The 209-nt window shown below is 64.1% G+C and overlaps 1 protein-coding gene across 1 annotated transcript in view; it reads right to left on the bottom strand.

The window, feature by feature from the left end:
- The window catches only part of EMH_0055500 (uncharacterized protein), a gene marked incomplete at both ends in the record, with an annotated part of 4,864 nt that overhangs the window by 4,176 nt on the left and 479 nt on the right, over positions 1 to 209 (bottom strand). The window contains 1 exon segment of the mRNA XM_013497239.1: positions 3 to 204. Coding sequence (XP_013352693.1) covers positions 3 to 204 — 202 coding nt within the window.

The following is a 209-nucleotide window of genomic DNA, read 5'->3' as shown; positions in this document are numbered from 1 at the left end:
TGCACTGCGTTTGTCTCTGTCTCTTTCTTTGCTGCTGGAGGAGACACTGCGTGGTCTCCAGCAGCAGCAGCAGCAGCAGCACCTGCTGCTGCTGCTGGTGCTGCTGCTGCTGCTGCTGCAGCAGGGGAGGGGGGCCCCCGCTCCTGTCTCCTCTGCTGCGGCTGGGGGCCCCCATCATTACACACCTCCTCAGGGATGGCGACGCTTAG

The sequence above is a fragment of the Eimeria mitis genome, genomic scaffold (genome assembly GCF_000499745.2).
Source record: "Eimeria mitis Houghton genomic scaffold, Emh_scaff2555, whole genome shotgun sequence".
NCBI lineage: Eukaryota > Apicomplexa > Conoidasida > Eucoccidiorida > Eimeriidae > Eimeria > Eimeria mitis.
Note: the sequence above shows the minus strand (reverse complement) of the source record. Positions and strands in the feature narration are given on the sequence as shown.